The 16,523-nt window shown below is 44.5% G+C and overlaps 1 protein-coding gene across 4 annotated transcripts in view; it reads left to right on the top strand.

Annotated features, from left to right (window-relative positions):
• Positions 1-16,523, top strand: part of MAPRE2 (microtubule associated protein RP/EB family member 2) — a 160,834-nt gene that overhangs the window by 52,042 nt on the left and 92,269 nt on the right. The window contains exon 1 of one of the 4 annotated variants that reach the window (XM_029219248.1): positions 8,637-8,893. The exons of 2 other annotated variants lie outside the window; for them this stretch is intronic. In XM_029219248.1, the coding sequence (XP_029075081.1) occupies positions 8,775-8,893 (119 nt within the window). In that variant the 5' untranslated portion in view covers positions 8,637-8,774. Of the gene's footprint in view, positions 1-8,636; positions 8,894-16,523 lie in introns of those variants that run through there. One more of the 4 variants, XM_029219251.1, reaches the window with a different exon arrangement.

Here is a 16,523-nt window from a genome sequence, read left to right as displayed (position 1 = left end):
GACTATGTTGGGTTTTCGTTGCTGTGGGCGGGCTTTCTCTAGTTGCGGCAAGCGAGGGCTGCTCTTCGTTGCGGTGCGCAGGTTTCTCATTGCGGTGGCTTCTCTAGTTGCAGAGCACGGGCACTAGGCGCACAGGCTCAGTAGTTGTGGCACATGGGCTTAGTTGCTCCGCGGCGTGTGGGATCTTCCTGGACCAGGGCTCGAACCCGTGTCTCGGCGTTAGCGGGCAGATTCTTAACCACTGCGCCACCAGGGAAGTCCTCCTTAACCATAATTTACAACTCCTATCCTTCCAGTCTCCATCCCTTACTGCCATGAATACTGCTCTCTTATCCTACCTCTCATCCCCACCCACCTTATTCTCTCTTTCTCCACCCTTTTCCTGGCGTTACTTCCTCGCTCCCTAGACTGAATTGCCTTCAGGGCAGCGGTCTACCTTCTCTTGCTTCCATGTCCTGCCGTCTCAACCCTGCTGCTCCCCAGCCCTAGATTCTGCATTCTTGCACCCAGGTTTTATCAGACCCTAGTGGAAGGCAGCCTGAGCTAGTGAACAAGGATGACAGCTCTGATGCCTGGCGGGTGTGTTCACGCCCAGCTTTGCCACTTCCTGGCTGATGAACTGGCTAAGTTATTTAGCTAGCTGCCTCCTCTGACAAACAGGACTTAAAATCCCCCTTTCCTCATAAGTTTCTGTGAGGATTAAAAACACCTACCCAATTGAAACAGAGCACTTGGTCCCTAAAAAGTACCCAGTAAATGTTAGGTGTTGCTGTTATCGTTGTCTTTGTTGCTGGAGAGGATTCTGCATCTGGACCAATAGATACTGTGAAGCCTGCTGCAGAGTGATAGCTCCTAACTTTGGTTTTAAGCCAAAGTCCTCACAATGGCCGTTCAAAGCCCTGTACATTCTGGTCACTGCAATCTTTTCTACCCTCACCTCCTACAACCACCCTCCTACCCAACAACACACACATCACACACTCAAGTATAAGATTCACGAGGGCAGAGAATTTTGCCTGTTTTGCTCATTTCTGGCTCTCCAGCACCCGTTATTCCTAGCATGTAGTAGGTGTTCAGTAAATGCGTGTTGAGTGAATGACCGAGCCCCAGTACAAATATCACGGCCTTGGTGAAGCTTTTCCTGTCTCTCCAGTCATGGTTGCCTTCTTTTCTATATTCCTGTGCTACTTAATACATTCTTCAATTATAACATTTATCACATTGTGTTTTTATGGAAAACATATTTAACGTTCTTCAGTTTAACAAGATGGTATAATTCAGAAGCACATTTTTACTTAATAGAGTGAAACCTGAAATTGCACAGATTTGATTGGTTACAGAAATCATAGTGTTCTGCAAGTTTGTGAATTGCGTTCCCATCATGTTCTGTGAGTTATTCCACAAAATTAAGTCCAACCTTGAGAAAATCCAAGAAAAAGCGAATTAGAAAGCAAATTCCAACACACAGAGAAATCTTCCCTTGAGCAATGGCACGTTCTATATTTTGACATTACAGAAACCTCGCTTTTTTACTAGCAAATAGGAAGGAGGCTTGCAAAACTCTGCCTTGTGGACATATCGGCATAGCTATAATTGTGGCTGATAAATAATCTTCAAATACAAGTAATCTCAAAAGTCAATCCTGGAAGAGTCCATCTGCTCAGGTTGGTTTTGAAGGAGGGCATTCTTCATCTGGGGGAAAACATTTACCAATTTTTCCTAAATAAAACGCTATTACTAAAAGCCAGGAGGCATATACATATTATAGAATTCTCATCAGATCTAAAGAAAGAACTAATAAAATCTTCTATGCCTCAGGGTGAAAGTAGCGAGCAAGGACCACTCTCAAGTACATCTCTATGCCACCGATGTGATTTCAGAGCCAACGCCGCTGGCTGGCCAATCATGTATTTATTCACTGCTATCATTTTGGGTGTGGAGCATATTTTAAGCCACTGATTGATAAGCTGTCCCTGCCATTCCCTACTGGCAAATACCAAGACATATGCATGGGAAAATTGCTTGTCCCAGGGCAGCAGTTGTGACTGCTAAGTGGAATCTTCTGTCTGCATTCAGAGGCGATAACAATCTAAGGAAGCTCCCCTCCCTCCATCTAAGGTGGTGTGACAGCTGTGAATGCCTTTGACAGCAGTGATTATCAGCTTCAGTGAACGCATTTTTAACTTGGAAAAGGCATTCGTGAGGAGTAGGTACTGCTGGGATGGAATCAGGATTAGCATCCATTCCTGGCTGATGATTTCACATCTTCTCTACTGTTGTATTTTGGATTTCTCAAATCCAAGGCAATGCAAAATCCCTGTTTTAGACAAACCTCACATGTTGGAGAAATAGACAATGATTTCTGCCAGGATGAAATTATCAGTTCTCTCTGGCCTAAACCTCAAGAGAAACAGGACTGTGCTATAACCTAGGAACTTGGAAAATTAAAATCTGGGTTGGTGCCCAGTTCCATCTTCCTTGATTGTGCCTGTGGACTGGGACGGCGGCTGGTTTCCTTTTTCGCTCGTTGCTCTGGCTCTGTGTCTGCTGGGTCTGCCTTAATAATCCCGCTCTCCAAACACACATTGTAAATATTCGTTTGATTTTTGGGGGGAAGGGTGGGTCTTGACCCCATAGAAGGGGACACATCTGGTGCCTAACAAGTGCTCGTTAATGAACATATTGGCTCCTCCAATACTGCCGAGAGCTTTTTAGTGCAAATACTTGTTGATGCTAGTTAGTTGCTGACAATATATACATGACCTGTAATTTAATGTCACCTCATTCCTTCAGTATATTTGTTAGGTCAGAATACTAGTGATCTTGCTAAGAATTACAGTTTCCCTACTTATTGAAGATTTCTTTATTTTCTTCAGTAATCACTGATGGGTCTGATCTGAAACTCAATCTCTTAAAAATACCTTTGAGAGCACCTTATCAAATCCAGTCAACACTTCTGTGCCCTCATCTGTTTTTTGTTTGTTTTTTTGGGTGCTCCTCGCAGCATGCAGGATCTTAGTTCCCCAACCAGGGATTGAACCCATGCCCCCTGCAGTGGAAGCGTGGAGCCCTGACCACGGGACCGCCAGGGAAGTCCCGTTCTCTGCCCTTATCTGATTCAAATACATCTGGCCCAAGAGACACCTCCCTCCTCTCTGATACTCACTTCTCCCCTGGGCCCAGTGAAACCACTCCCTCTTGTGATTGGCCCCATCGGGCCAAATCCTTTGCCGTCTCTTTGCAGCCTTCTTTTTTATCACTCAGCTTTTAGAGAGTTCCATCCCAGGCCTTCTCTTTCTCCTTGAGTGAGGGCATCCACACCCTCAGCTTCAATGATCACCCATGAGACAATTTCCTCCAAATCATATGTATCTCCAAGTGAAACATATACGTTCAAAGACCCACATATTCCCTTATTCAACAAATACTTAACGAACACCCACTGTGTGTGAAGCCTGGTGACCAATCATTGTCACCACTAGGATGTCCTATAGGTACTTCTCTATGTCCAAAACATGCTATGAGAATCTCTCTTCCAGAAGGACAATTCAATCTGTATTTCCCATCTTTTGTTTTTTTTTTTTTTGTGCTACGCGGGCCTCTCACTGTTGTGGCCTCTCCCGCTGCGGAGCACAGGCTCTGGACGCACAGGCTCAGCGGCCATGGCTCATGGGCCCAGCCACTCTGTGGCATGTGGGATCTTCCCGGACCAGGGCACGAACCCGTGTCCCCTGCATCGGCAGGCGGACTCTCAACCACTGCGCCACCAGGGAAGCCCATGTATTTCCCATCTTGATGAATGATATCATTATCCCCTTGGTCACCCAAGCCACAAACTTAGGATTCACTTGAAATATCTTTCTCCTTCACTGCCCACCCTTAATCCCCATCAACATCGTGCCCACATCCATTTAGTCCAACAAATCATAGCAGTTATTCCCTCTGAATATCTCAGATCTGTGCTTGCTCCTACAACCCCTTGGCTCCTGTCTACGTTTAGGCCTTCATCCCTGTTTGATGCATTTTGATCTCCAACATGGGACTTCCTGGGTGGCGCAGTGGTTAAGAATCCACCTGCCAGCGTGGGGGACGCAGATTCGAGCCCTGATCTGGGAAGATCCCACATGCCGTGGAGCAACTAGGCCCGTGCGCCACAACTACTGAGCCTGCTCTCTAGACCCCGAGAACCACAACTACTGAGTCCACGTGACACAGCTACTGAAGCCCGTGCACCTAGAGCCCGTACTCCACAACAAGAGAAGCCACCACAGAGAGAAGTCCACGCACCGCAATGAAGAGTGGCCCCCGCTCGCTGCAGCTGGAGAGGGCCTGTGCGCAGCAAGCAACGAAGACCCAACGAAGCCAAAAATAAACAAACAAATAAATAAATACTCCAACATGTCTTCTATGCTACTGCAGCATGAGACCTTCTTGATATGCAAATTTCACCATGAATGTCCCTTCCTAAAGCACTTCATGGTTCCAAAACACCTTCAGAGTGAAGGTCAAGCTTCATAGCTTGGCCACAGCCCCTCCTGCACCTGGTCCTGGCCCTGTCCTCTGCCATCGTGCATTCTGTTCTCCATCCATATTAAACAACTTGCTGTCTCCCAGGGATATCACACCCTTTCGTACCTCTGTACCTAAGTATATCTGCTTGAGAAGCCCTTTGTCTCCCCTCTACACTACCATTCCTCTTTTAAATGACAGTAGAGCCTAGTGGAGAAGCATGTCAACTTTGGGGCCAAGACATCCTGGACAAGTTGCTTTTGCTCTTTGAGCCTCAATTTCATCATTAGGGTCATTGTAAGAATCAAATCAGATGTTTGTTGAATCAGTGAATTATGTATTCATGTAGTGCCTACTACCTGCCAGCCCTTATGCTGAGAACCAAAGATATAGCAGTGGGCAAAGCAGTGGAAGCCCCTCCCTAAGGGATCTTGTATTCTGTTTAGCACAGAGAAGGTGAACAAAAAAGGTTATCATTATTACTCACCCAAGGGTTAAGTAATAGCTCCTTGGGGAAACTCTGCAGACCTACGTCCCAGTTTCCATTCTGAATTAGGTGCTCATCTTCTACGGCTCTATATCACACTGTATGGTGCCATTATCACAGCATCATGTTGTGTCATAATTGCCAATACTTTCATCTTGCTCGTCTGCAGCTCTGAGTTCCTTGAGGACAGAGCCTGGGACTTTTCTTCTTATGTTCCCAGCTTGTAGTACACAAGAAATCCAGCTATATGTGTCAAGTGAATGAGTGAATGAACATTTCAGAGTATGCTTAACTTATTGTTTAAAAATAGCATCTACCACTAAAGACCATTTGCTATAGGCCAGAGACTATGTCAATTGCTTCAACTGTATTATGTAATTTAATCTTCACGGCAACACTATGAAACCAGTATTATTACACCTACTTCATAGATGAGGAAACTAAATCTTAGAGATGCAGAGTAACTTGCTAGGGTCACATAGCCTGCAGGTGGTGAAACCAAGCCAGGGACCCAAGTCTGCCTGATGCCAGAGCCCCAGCTTCAATCCATGATGCTTCGTAAGAGGAGCCATTTCTCTATGGGGCAGTTGGAGATGTAGGATGATGGTCTTGATATACTTTATTTTAGATACATCTGTGTACATAAGACAAACCTTAACCTACAGTCAGATGTACACGAGACATTTTAGCTTATTTGTGTGTATGTGATCTGTGCGACTCTCTTGGCCCCGCTGAGGGGGACGGGAAATGAAAGGTTTTAAAAAGTTCACAGTATTACAGCCTCTTCCAGTTTAGACTGTCTTTGGAGCGCTCAATCTCTTGCGTGAATATTCAGTCTTTTAGATGTCCTCCTCTCTCCCTGGGTTCTCTGCCTAACTGTACCAGACCACTGATTTTAGTGTGATGAGGCTGCACCTTGATTGGGGAGGAAGGTGTTGGGGAGACACTCTTTGAAAGCCATCTCTTCCCAGAGTCTCAAATGGGACTTCTGCCTCATTAGGCAAAAGAAATTCCCTTAGGCTGAGAACCAAGCCAAAACCTCTCTAACGTCTCCCTTCAGGGACCCGGAGGTGGGAGATTCTGCTTTTTCCCACTTCCACCTGCTTCTTTCCAACCTTGGGGTTGGAAAGGGTACTCTCCCCGCCCTCTTCCTGCCTGTTTGGCGTTTCTCTCTGTCCTAGCATCCTCCTTCCCAAAGTGGAATGTGCCTTCCCCTTCTCCCCAGGGCTAAACTGGAGAATGGCTGCCAGGTAACCTGATTTATGGGGAGAGGAATGAAAACACATCTGTTTAATATTTTCAAATTATTACCCCTGTTACCCCTGCATCTCGGAGGGTGATCACAAGTCTCTGGGGGCTCTCTGGGTCCCTTTAGAGTGGTGTGGTTCAGAGCAGTCCTGGAGGAAGACTTACAAGGCTCTTAGGTACCTCCTCCACCTGCCTCACTACCCCTCCCCTTTCAGCCCATTCACCCAAATTCCTGGCCATAGTCCTCTTTTTCATGGACAGCCCAGAAACAGTGGGAGTATTCTCTCCACAAAATTAGTTGGTATAACCAATGATCTATATATACATTCAAATTCTGACAAACATAGTCCCTAGGATAACACCAGTTATGTAACCTATTACTTAAATATAGGATCATGGAAAAGAAAGCTATTCAAAAAGAGCCCCAAATGAGAGAATGTATGCGGAAAACATTAAATATTTGATTTGTAGACTGCCTTTTAACTTCAGACTGTTCCCAAAGAAAGGGGAAGCTTTTGTGAAAAGGAACAGATTAGTAAGGAAATTAACAGCCATGGGTCAAGTAACAGAAATAGTAAGAGGAAGTGTTGATCTTTGTAGCAGTAGCTACACTCTCATGCCCCTTTAGCTCACTGTGCAATGTGAGGCTTGCTGTGTATCTCTTGTACTCAGATATTTATCTGTTGTACCTTGTGAAGTCTTAGATCAGAATTGGATCCTTATTGTATGAAAAAAAATTCTCATGTAAGTTGAGATATGGATGAAGGAATCAACTTGTGCACTGTGAATTCACTGGAGAAAGTAGAAAATAAAATTATTAAAATATAGTTCAAAAGGAGAATTCAGAATAGGAAAAAATGCCCCCTTATTTAAGATTATCATTACCATCTGGGTTGTAAACCATTTGACTCTAATTCTAGGAGCTTGATGCCAGAAATAACTTATTACCAGGGAAATATGCTGGAGAATTGTCAGGAATGACAAATTTTTTTACTTGTTTTAACATCTGTATCACAAAATGATAAAGCTGGTAAGCCATACAATGATGTGAAGGCATGAGCCTAGTACTTTCTGCTACATATATTTATTCTGTCTTTTGCATTCCAATTCTCCTTCCTTTCCCACCCCACAAAGGGTCAGAGACCACTTTTGATAAGCAGAGAATCCTTCAAACTCCCTTCTTCTTTCTGAAGGAAAGCACTGGACACATCTGGAATCTGTTCAGAATTTATAATCTAATCCATACACTTTGCACAGTACTAGCAATTCTATTCACGGCTCTCTTTTCACAGTGGTCATGTTGAGAAGTACATAAAGTACTTGATTCTTACCTTGATCTATAACATTTATGAGTTCACATTAAACATAGACCACCACTGTCCAATCACATTGATAAAAGCATGTCATTTTGAAGTTCCAGTTCACTACTTCCTGGCTGTGTGACCTTGAGCATGTTGCTTAATCTCACTAGTTTACTCATCTTTAAAATAGGGATGGTAATAATAATAGTACCCGGCTCCTAGCCAATGTATTTGAAATCTCCATTGCAATGATACAGAACAGCTTGAATGTTGAGAGCCTCCAAATACTAAATTGGATGTTCACGTGTTTAATTCAAAGAAAATAAAATACATGACAAGGATTTAATTATGTGTATCAGGAGACAGTATAAGAATTTGAATTGGGAGGTCGTGTGTAATCATGATGTTCTAAAATGGTGGTTATCTTTTTTTTTTTTTTTAACTCTGGGGATTCTTTTGTGCAGAAAATCTCTTAATTTGCAATCTTTGATCTTCTCATTATTAACGTAAAGGTATATTGATTAGAAGGAAATGCAGCTTCCTCTTAGCTTTTCAGGTTTGGGGCTACTTTCGGGGAGGCGGCGGCTGCTGTTTGGAGAATGGGGGAGGAACCTGGAAGTTTTAACCCCTTAGTCTGATATACTTTCTAGAAGGAGGCTACCAGGTCGTCTTATATTTTTCTGAAACCAGACGGAGTTTAATTTTCATGACACAAGAACTTGGTATTGAAGGAGTTAAAGGGTCTCCCACACCCCTCTTGCTTGAATCGTTCTTTTGTGTACACAGCTGCACTGCGAGCTCGGGTTGGAAAGGAAATGGTTAGAGGAAGAGCTGGTTTTCAGACCCAGGCGAGTCTGCGAGGGGGGCCGGGGGTGGCCTGGGGTTTTACATGCCAGATGTAGGCCTGCCCGGGTGCCTGCTTGGAGCCGCTGGCGTGGTCACGCCGGGGCCCAGCGCTAATCAAGACGAGGTGATGAGTTAGCGGGTTGCTATGGGGATGGGCCGGGCCACGTGACCAGGGTGCTGCTGCCGGCGCTTTGACGTCAGCAGCCGGGAGGGCGGGCCTCGAGAGGGCGGGGCGGGATCCGAAGAAGAGAAGGGAGCTGCGAGCAGCGAGCAGGCGGCAGGCGCGGTCTGCGCGAGGAGCAGGCGAGCGGGAAGGCGAGACGCAGCCACCTTCCTCACCAGCCAGCCCACAGCGGTTTGTTTCCATCCTCGGGAGTGCGCCAATGCCCGGGCCGACCCAAACCCTGTCCCCAAATGGCGAGAACAACAACGACATCATCCAGGATAACGGGACCATCATTCCTTTCCGGAAGCACACAGTGCGCGGGGAGCGTTCCTACAGGTAATGGGGCTGGCACGAGAGCGGCGCCGGGCGGGGGACAGCGGCGGGCGGGCGCGCGGAAGTCCGCCCGTTATATAATGGAGCAGACGCTGCCCCCGGACCCGGCTGCAGACGGGCGTTTGTAAAGGCGGTTGTGATTATTTGCTATCTGTTTCCATGTGTCATGTTGGGTGTGCACGGAGGCTTCCCGATAGCAGATGGAAAGCATTTTGTGAATAGGTTTGCTGCCTGCAAGGGGTCTCCCTCCATCTCTTTCCTTCCACATTGGTTTCAAAATGCAAGCAATTTTCTCCCCCTCTCCAAAGGGAGACAGGCTGGAGCACTTCCTTTCCTCCTTCCTTTTTAGATTTTAAAGGAACCATGAGGTAGGCTGTGCCTGAAGACAGGGAACCAGGAGGATGGTGAGGAAAAGGTTTGCGCTTGCCCTGGTGTGCGTGTGTGCAGGAAAGATGGAATCCTCTAGATTAAGCTGCAGTCTGTGATGTTGAACCGCCAGATTGATGGAGCTTTGTAAGAATTCTGCTCGCTGATTGGTGCAAGGATTGACAGCAGAGGTCACGGTGTCAGACATTCACCAAAATTTTCTCCGTAGAACCCAAGGTTTATTAGAAAGAGACTGGACTGCAATGGACCTGAAAAGAACTGGGTGCCGTTATGCATTTTCTTAGGAGTTTATGGCCTCCGCATGGGTGGGGGAGCCCGCCCTTCTTATTTACAGTAGGAAGATAATTCCTGGTATTTTGCTGAGGTCTGATTTGAGGATGGGACTGATCTTGGTCATTGTGTTGTGAGCCTTTTGATTAATGAGGCAGCCTGTACGGTTGGCATCATTTTTACATTAGCATATCTGGCAATATGTTCTAGTAGATAAGCTCATTAAAATTGTTTGCATTGTTTGATAAGGATAACAATGTAATGGAGAATGCAGCTAGAGTCTAATGCAGCTCAAGGCCAGACTTTAAGGGAGACTGATAGCTTCGCTCATATTTCCTCTGAAGTTCTTTTGTACTGGGGTAGTTATTTTTAAATGTTACCTTGATAACCGCTAACAATGCTTTTGCTTTGAGGCAGAGCACACATACCTCTGAAATGCATCCTCTCAGCGAGCAACAGGAAATAACTATTTTTTTTTAATGCCTTCATCTAAACATTCAAATGGTATTATGGGCAGACTAGTCTCTGTGTGTATAAATATTGCATATTTTAAAAATAGGGCCAAAAGTACCCCCACATCCTCTCTCTTTGACCAAAGAAATGCTATGAGCTGACTGAAAAAAAAAAAATTATAAGCAATCTTTGCCCTGTCATCTCTGGCAGTTACATAAATAGTGGGAGTTAATTTTGGCTGTGCCCATGAGGTCACCAAAATCTCATGCCTATGGTTCCAAGTAATATGTTGACATGGCATCCTTAGAGATTCCAAGTGCTGGTTAAACCAAGCACTTAATATAAACCAAAATTGGTTAATATAAATTTGCTTAATATAAACCAAAATTGGTCCACAACCTCTGGGACTCTCCTTTTGGAGACCCATGAGACTGGAACTTTGGGTCCCTTCTCTCCTTTACTTCTCTCCACCTTTCTCTGGACATTCCAAAGCTTAAAGTAGAATTTAAAAACAAAAACTCTGAGTTGCTTTTAAACTGCACTTATTTAAACTGCTCTTATAGGTGATAAATTTGAAGCCCATATTTCTTCAGTGATTTCACCTCTGGCACTTAGGTAGCAGTTGTTTTTAAGACAGAGTTCGAATTTTACCACATGGGCCAAACGAAGGCAGTCGCCTGGTTGGGTTTTATTAGTCATATGAGCGAACTTGCAATGGCAGTGGAAAAATCATTTGGTAGAAAGGTTAAATGCTACCTTTTGTTGATGAATTATTGCTTTAAAATAAAAATTTATTCACCTTTTAAATTCAGTCCAAGTTATTATTTCCATTTCCTGAACTATTTCCAGTTTGCTATCTGAGTCCCTGTATGGTACCTGAAATTATGTGAAAAACAAAACTGAATTTGAATAAAGATCTGACTGAGCAAAATCTTAAGTCACTAAGAGCATCATCACCTTTGTATTTAATATAATAGGAGTATTGGATGCTATAGTGAGAGATGTCATAGGTTAAATGAAGAAAGAAGACTCCAAAATTACATTTGTATTGTGTTATGTAAAGAGTGCACATGGAGACAGACACACTTGATATTTTCCTTGGTCTGTTTTTCTTTCAAAGTGGATGACCAACGTAGTATAACTACCACTTATTTTTTTGGAGGGGTGGAGGGGAAGGAAAAATGTGACACGTTTTTCTATCCAGGAAGTGTTCCATAATTATTTTGGCGTCCTGAGGCTGGAGTAATATTGCCATTTAATTGCTGAGGAAACTTGGAAGGCAATTTGAAAGCCAGAGGAGAGATTTAACCACATAAGTTTTACTTTGGCTGTAGGTTCATTTTGGCCCCCAATGATGAGGTGAGCTTGAGAGTTCTGTTGGAGTGCCATGGAGGGGCCTGAGTCAGCCGAGAGCCCTGGGAATATCACAGGGAATTCTCTTTGTGGTTCCTTTACTGACTTCTAGGTAGGGCCGCAGCAGGTTCTTCAATCTTTGGCTTTATTTTCTACCTTTTCTTATAACATATAGACTCTCTCATCACATTCTTATAAAAGTTTTTGTGAAGTTAACTTCAAATATTTAAAACAAACACCATCTTAAGAGGTATGTAAATATAAGAAGAGTGCAGTTATTACTGAAAGGGGACTCTTCCAGGTACTGCAGGACAAGAACACCCCTCACCTGGCTGGGAGCACAGGTGAGAGGAGAAGCAGACACCCAGAGAACAAGACTGTTCTTTCCGGCTCCATCTGGGGGCAAGTGGTCACTCTTCCCAGGAGGAGACATAATTGTCATAATATTTGCACGAGATTGTTTATAGATAAGGATCAAATATGGTTCACAACCCAGATATCTTGATCCAGGTATCTCTTGGTATAAACAGAACCCATTTTTACAGACTGGACTAGAGGGGGTGGTAAATCATTATTGAAACAGAGTGTACTTCGATTGGCAGAGCAAGTTTCCTTTAGAAAATTATCCTTCCATTAGCAATTTCAATTGAAAAGAGCAAGTGCAAAAATGGCTCAGCAGAGCTGACTGGACGTGTTTCCACGGCTCATGTCTACTCCTGTGTGATCGCCTTCTCAGCCCCAGCTTCCTCATTGCATTTATGAGCGATAGAAATCCATGTATTTTAAGAGCTGCCTAAAAAATAAATGTGGTGTGGGCCATCTGAGGTGACTGTTTAATTCACAGAGCGAACAAGTCGAGCTCTTGCTCTGCTGGGAGGGGCGACTCTCTATAGCTCTGTTTCATACAGATGCTCGTAGGAAATGAAATTTATTAACTGGCCCTCTGCCCACTGCATCTTTGTTTGCATACTCCAGGCTTTTAAGAATGAATGTATAAGTCCAGAGGACTGGTTCCACATGGGTGTTAGAACACGCAACTACAGTAGCATGTGTTTCTGAATACTTAAAAAATAATAATAAATTACTTGGCCCCAGGCAATGGACTGTAAAGAAAAGCACAACGAAAACTTAAGCCTAAAACATTGGCTCTGACATCCAACTTTGCCAGTTTTGAAAAATGAACTCGTGGTAAGGAAAACAAAAAGAAATAATGTGTGTGTGTGTGCACACGCATGTGCACAAAAGATAGTTGTGAAAGCGTGTTCTGTTTAATAGAAGCTATTGCAACACGCCGCACTTTAACCAGAATGTAGATTTCAGATCACATTCCCCTGAATAGCAGCTGCGACAGCAGAAGTCTCCTTCATACATCTCCATTATGTATGTATTAGTATCATCTGGGTTTACTACTGTCATAGGAGGTTTTTGAAAAAGTGGTTTTTGTCCTTTACATTTTTCTTAGTATTTTTAAAGGGTCACTTGATGCTTTGATTATTATGTGCCCAATTTTTGAACTTCTTTTCAGGGTCCTTTGTCAGGGCGCCTGCTAAGGGGATGGTCTTCCCGGTGCCCTTGGTGAGAGGCTCACCCCTGTTCAGCAGTGGTTGTCACTGGTCCTATCTCTTTACGGTGCATTATCTTAGCAGAGCAGTGGTTTGAGATGGTCCTCTGAATTTAGGAGGTTGATTTCCATACGCAGTATCTTTCCTATATATACAGAGACCTCTTGAAGCTGCAATGAATAATCCCTTAGGTCAGTGGCGGGGAAAATATCAGGACTAATCTAAATATTCCGTTTGGCTTGGAGAATTAATTTGACAAACGCTTGAGAGTCTTACCCTGGCCAAGCTCTCTGCCAGATGCGCCTTCAAGGACCTTGAGTTCTATTTCAAAGTCAGATGTGTGAGCTCTTCATTTTGTAACAGGTTTACTTTGTTGTGAATATTTGGCTTGGTCTGATAGCAAAAGTGGATTGCACTTCCTGAGCCCACAGTGACTCAAAGTAGAAAAAGACACCCTCAAGGCCAGTGTGCTGTAGGAAGCTAAGAGACATTGGTGGAGACCAACAATTTGGGTGAAAAGAGAGTGCAGGCTTTAGAATCAGAATTTTCATTGGCCTGGCGAGGCACATATTGGGCAGAAGCGGAGAGTAGGGCAGGAGCATTGGAAGGCAGGCAGGTGACCGGAACTTGAAAATAGAAAAACATTGAAAACACATTAATTGGAAGACAACATAGTAAAAACAGAGGTGCGTGCTGGAATTGATCTCCCGTTTTGCAGTGAGAGTTGAAAGGAAAATGGAATCCTCCAGTGCCCCACCCTGCAGAGCCCAGATTTCCTAGCGAATACTTAGCTTGCTCTAGTAGAGAGAACTCTCCAGCTCTAGTGTAGGTGGATGTTCCTGGCTCAAGTCATCTTTCCCTCAGTAGAACGAATCAGGGCAACTTCTTCCCATAACGGGTTTGGTACTTAGGTCAGATGGTGGCTTCTGTATTTACAGATGCCCACTTCATAGTTACCGGGCTAAAGAGATGGCTGTTGTATAGAGTTTACACTATTTTGATCCTCCCAAACTCCCCAGGCTAATTCGAATTTTACTCACTTGAACCAGGACTTATTTAAAGCGTTATCTTGTTTTTTCTAAAGGAGCGGAAGGTGGTGATAGATGCATGGGATGGTCAAGTTGATGGCGGCTTTTAGTGATGGATGCTTTTGTGTAATGTATCTAGTAAAGGAAATGTAACTAGAGCTCAGTCTTTGTCTTTTTTCTAGACCTCATTTGCTTCGGGCAGGTAAAATGTGCCAGAAGAGCCAGATTTGGGTTATGACGTGGAACAGAAGAGGAGTAGGGCAAGAGACTTGCAAATGAAGAGCAAACGTTATAGAGTGTGCATTGGCAGAAGTCTGTAAAACTTGGGATCTTGCGTACAGAATTGGTCCCGAGGTTTATAGCCAGTGCTTGTAACATCATCCGTAACATGACAGTGCTCTTCCTATGAGGCACACTGTTTTATCTTTCCTAGAAGTAGTGTTTATTTTTCTTTTATAACACATTAATTCTTTGTTCTTAAGAGAGCCTACCCTGGCAAAGCCCTGAGAGGTAATTTGTCAAAAATGCCAGCGGCATTGACATCTCAGGGCGTCGTTCTTGGGTTCACAGTTCTACTTTGGTTACAAACAGTAGTCTCGCCTCATGCAAGAGCCCACCTGGTTCCGCGCAAGGTTTGCATTTGGTGCTCAGCAAATCAGGAGAAGGCGCAACCACTAACATGGGCTCCTCTTCCCCCACCCCAGTCTACTTCCATTTTGTCATTTTGGAAAGCCAAAACGTGTTTTCAGGTTATTAATAATAAAATCTTTTAAATTTCCACTCTTTAAATAATTACACAATTATTGTTGTATTAAAATTTAAGCCAGGGCTTCCCTGGTGGCGCAGTGGTTGAGAGTCCGCCTGCCGATGCAGGGGACACGGGTTCGTGCCCCGGTCCGGGAAGATCCCACATGCCGCAGAGCCTGCGCGTCCGGAGCCTGTTGCTCCGCAATGGGGGAGGCCACAACAGTGAGAGGCCCGCGTATCGCAAAACAACAACAACAACAACAACAAAATTTAAGCGAGAATTCCGGCAGTCTAAGAATCTGTTCTTTCAGCAAACTTACGGGGTTCCTTCTGTACGCCAGGCTCCATGCCAGGCACTTGAATTCAGAGATAAATCATGCACAGCCCCTTCTTGAAAAGCCTCTAGTATTGGGGACAGCAGGCAGGAAGGCAGTGCTTGACGGAAGAAATCTGAGGTGAAGAGGTACCTCTGACCCTAAGAAAGTAATTCTGTGATTCTTGCGCTGATACTCGGCCGGGGCAAAATTACCACTCCTGTAATTTTCAGAAGCTCTTAGAAATGGCGCATGTAAATAAAAGCTATGTTTGAGTGTGTGTGTTCCCTACCACGACCTCTGTGTATAAGTTTTTATACAGCCCCAAGGCACAGGTTTGAGCATTGTTGAGTGACCTACGTGGTGGGAAGGTAGTCACTTGGGGAAAAGTAAAAGGCTTATCTCTTTTGATCCCCCAAGTTTTGTATTTGTACTGACCATCACTATGTTTAAAATAGTACAGTATTCTAACTTTTATGTAAAGAAAATTTATATATTCATATTTCCTTGATGTGCATGGAGAAACTGAAGGAATATAGACTAATCGCAGTGGAACTGTACAGACCGTCCCTGGCTACCTTTCTTTGTTTAACAAAAAACCTTACGACTATGTAAATGCACTACCTAATCAATCAATGGTGTTTCATTTAACACCTTAGTAGCATTTTAAAAATTAAATGAGTTTTGATTTTTAACAGTGAGTTGTACGTGCTGAAGTGTGTTGGGAAGCATCTCAAAATATCATGGACTTGTTGAAGTCACATGGATGGTATTAAAGATTTGCCTAACGCAAGTACCGCCCTTTAAAACGTCGCAAATCACAGATGAAACGTGCTCGCACAGCATCCGCCCCTTGAGGTTTCACACATAGCAATGCATAGTCCGTGTTTTGTTTCCTTTCCCCCAGAGGCCATCGGAGCGTGATCAGTATGGTTCTTTTTTTGTGATGCGGCCAGCCTGCTTAGTATGCAACAGGAATCTTGCACTAACTGCAAAATAATCTGTGAGGATTCTTTGTCAGTATCCGCTTTGGGTGTTTCTCTGCTCATTTACTGAGCACCTGGTGTGTGTCAGGTATTGTGCAGGGGCCCTTAAAAATGTGAGATTGCGGGTTATGGCCATTTTTTAGCCACTCTGCTGCTGTCCTCTGCCCCAAGCCCCCCCCCCCCCCCCCCCCCCTGGGTCTGACTCCCCCCCCTATGGAAGTTATTGAGCAATATCTGGCCTTGATGGGACCCCCCGCGGTCGTGCTAGACACCAGCCAGGAAGCAGGCCATCTGCATTCACCAGCCCCTCCCCCGCCCGTCTGGGTGAAGGCTGAGTGGATCCCTTGGAGACTGACCAATTAAGAAGAAACAATAGGAGAGCTTTGAATACATTATCCCAGCTATAGGGACCTGCTGCTCACCGGCGGCAACCACGAAATAGAAAGCTTGCGGAGCTCGTGAGCCAAGGTCTCTGCTAGAAAAGGAGGAAGCGGAAGAGGGAGTGATCGGTGGGTGCCGTGGGGTGGAGAGGG

This window comes from Monodon monoceros, unplaced genomic scaffold (assembly GCF_005190385.1).
Source record: "Monodon monoceros isolate NGI ecotype Baffin Bay Population unplaced genomic scaffold, NGI_Narwhal_1 Super_Scaffold_1, whole genome shotgun sequence".
Taxonomy (NCBI): Eukaryota; Metazoa; Chordata; class Mammalia; order Artiodactyla; family Monodontidae; genus Monodon; species Monodon monoceros.
This window is presented reverse-complemented; position numbering and strand designations above follow the sequence as displayed.